At 68.8% G+C, this 1,956-nt stretch overlaps 1 protein-coding gene across 1 annotated transcript in view; it reads right to left on the bottom strand.

Moving 5' to 3' along the window:
- The window catches only part of TSNARE1 (t-SNARE domain containing 1), a 63,812-nt gene that overhangs the window by 44,583 nt on the left and 17,273 nt on the right, over positions 1-1,956 (bottom strand). The window contains exon 8 of the mRNA XM_006759859.2: positions 1,345-1,417. Within this exon, the coding sequence (XP_006759922.2) occupies positions 1,345-1,417 (73 nt within the window). The remainder of the gene's footprint in view (positions 1-1,344; positions 1,418-1,956) is intronic.

Here is a 1,956-nt window from a genome sequence, read left to right as displayed (position 1 = left end):
GGGGACAGGTGGGGGAGCCTCAGCCGCAGCTACCCTGGACCATTCACGACAACCCGGCAGGACAGCTCCCTCCCTGAGCCCCAGGGGCTGCCAGGTGGGCTGCAGCCCCCACAGGACGGGCGCTTCATCAGCCCCGGCCATCGCCTTCCTCTCCTCCCGACCGTCCCGGGCCGGCCAGGGTGGCTCCGCAGGGCCAGCCCGTCACTCAGCCCTGTGCAGGCACTCAGACTTGGCCAGGCCTCTGGGGGGCCAAGGAGAACCCCCTTCAGCACCATCCTCCCAAACATGCACAGAGCATGGGGTGCACCCCGTGATGCATGGGGCACAGGGGAGACCGGAGAGCTACCACTCAGAGCCTCAGGCCCAGGCACTGTGGCCGCCCCGGCACAGTCCACGGCTGCTTGGCCTGCAGGGTGACCTGCCCGAGCCCAGGCCAGTGCGGACCCCGAGGGAGGAGCTGTAGGCCTGGGCCTCTGCGGTCATCTCTGCCACCAGCCCCTCAGCCTCAGCGGGACGTCCTGTCCCATCCCTCTCGCTCCCTGTGACAGCACTGCCAGGCCACTCCCAGGCTGAGGCCGAGAAGCAAGTGTCGGGAGGATGGTGACAGGCGGGTTGGAGGCAGAGGGCGCCCTGAGGGGGGACAGGCCCAGGGCAGGTGACGCCCTCACCACTTACTCCTCCCGGGGCGCACACGGCACCAGGAGGTCGCAGGGCTCCCCTGAGTCTCGGACGTGCACAGAGCTGCGGGCCGGAGAGGGGAGCCTGCTGCAGGCAGGGCTCAGGCACGGTGTGGGCTCCCAGGGGGGCCTCGCTCAGCCAAGGAGCGGGTGCAGGGGGGCCTGGGTCTGGCCGGGTGCTGACCGTGTTGGCTCTGGGCACCTGGGCCCAGGGGAGCAGCAGGGAGCCCCCCTGAGCACCAGTGTCAGGGGACCACTCAGTGGGGGGGACCACTCAGTGTGGGGGCCGGCCCAGGGGGGCCAGAGGCTCTTACAGGAGGGAACTGGAAACAGCAGGACATAGCCCCTCCCGCGGTGCTGCCCCCACATGCACCGCTCCTGGAGAAGAGGCCACAGGACCCACCAGCAGCACAATCAGGACCTCAGGTGCCCCCCGCCCCGCCCCAGCACTGGGCTCCTGTCCTCCCTCCTGCGGCCCTGGGGGGGAGGAACCCCGGGGGCACTGAGGCCAGGACCGTCCGGAGTAGAATGGGTGGGCCCCTCCTGTATGAGCTCCGCCCCCCAGCTTCCTAGGGGAGGAGACGCTCAGACCCCAGAACCCGCCCTGGCCTGGCTCCTCCCGGGGCAGCTGGACGGGGAGCAGTGGCGGGCGGGGTGGAGCACCCACCAACGGCCTCTCCTTGCTCCGACACCATGGCGGCCAAGTCCTTGAGGATCTGGGTCACATCCAGCAGGTCGCTCTGTGGAGACAAGACGGTGCCATGAGCTGTCCGGGCTGCAGGCCGAGGCCCAGGCCTGGCATCCGAGTGCTGAGCGAGAGCCACAGCCAACAAGCCCGCCTGGTGCCCGGGTCAGCCCCCGAGTCAGAGCGGGGCTGGGATCTGAACGCTGTCTCCGAGGCCAACCCCAGACTCTCTGAGTGCCGCCGGCCATGACTCCGCTGGCCCCCGGAGGGCTGAGTCTCGGGCAGGACGGGGTCCCCAGCTCTGCCCCGCAGCCCTCACCAGAGGGACGAGCTGTCTGCTCTCAGTCCGGTAGGCACTTCACACCCCACCCCCCAACGGGCTCCGCTCTGTGTGTCGGCACTGCATAGGCCACACACAGGTGCTGCCCAGTGAATCCTGAAGGTGGGTGAGTGGTGGGTGGATGAATGGATGGATGGATGGTGGGTGGATGGATGGGTGGATGGGTGGATGGATGGGTGGATGGGTGGATGGTGGGTGGATGGGTGGATGGATGGGTGGATGGTGGGTGGATGGATGGGTGGATAATGGATTGT

Source organism: Myotis davidii, unplaced genomic scaffold, assembly GCF_000327345.1.
Source record: "Myotis davidii unplaced genomic scaffold, ASM32734v1 scaffold1717, whole genome shotgun sequence".
In the NCBI taxonomy this organism is placed as follows: domain Eukaryota; kingdom Metazoa; phylum Chordata; class Mammalia; order Chiroptera; family Vespertilionidae; genus Myotis; species Myotis davidii.
This window is presented reverse-complemented; position numbering and strand designations above follow the sequence as displayed.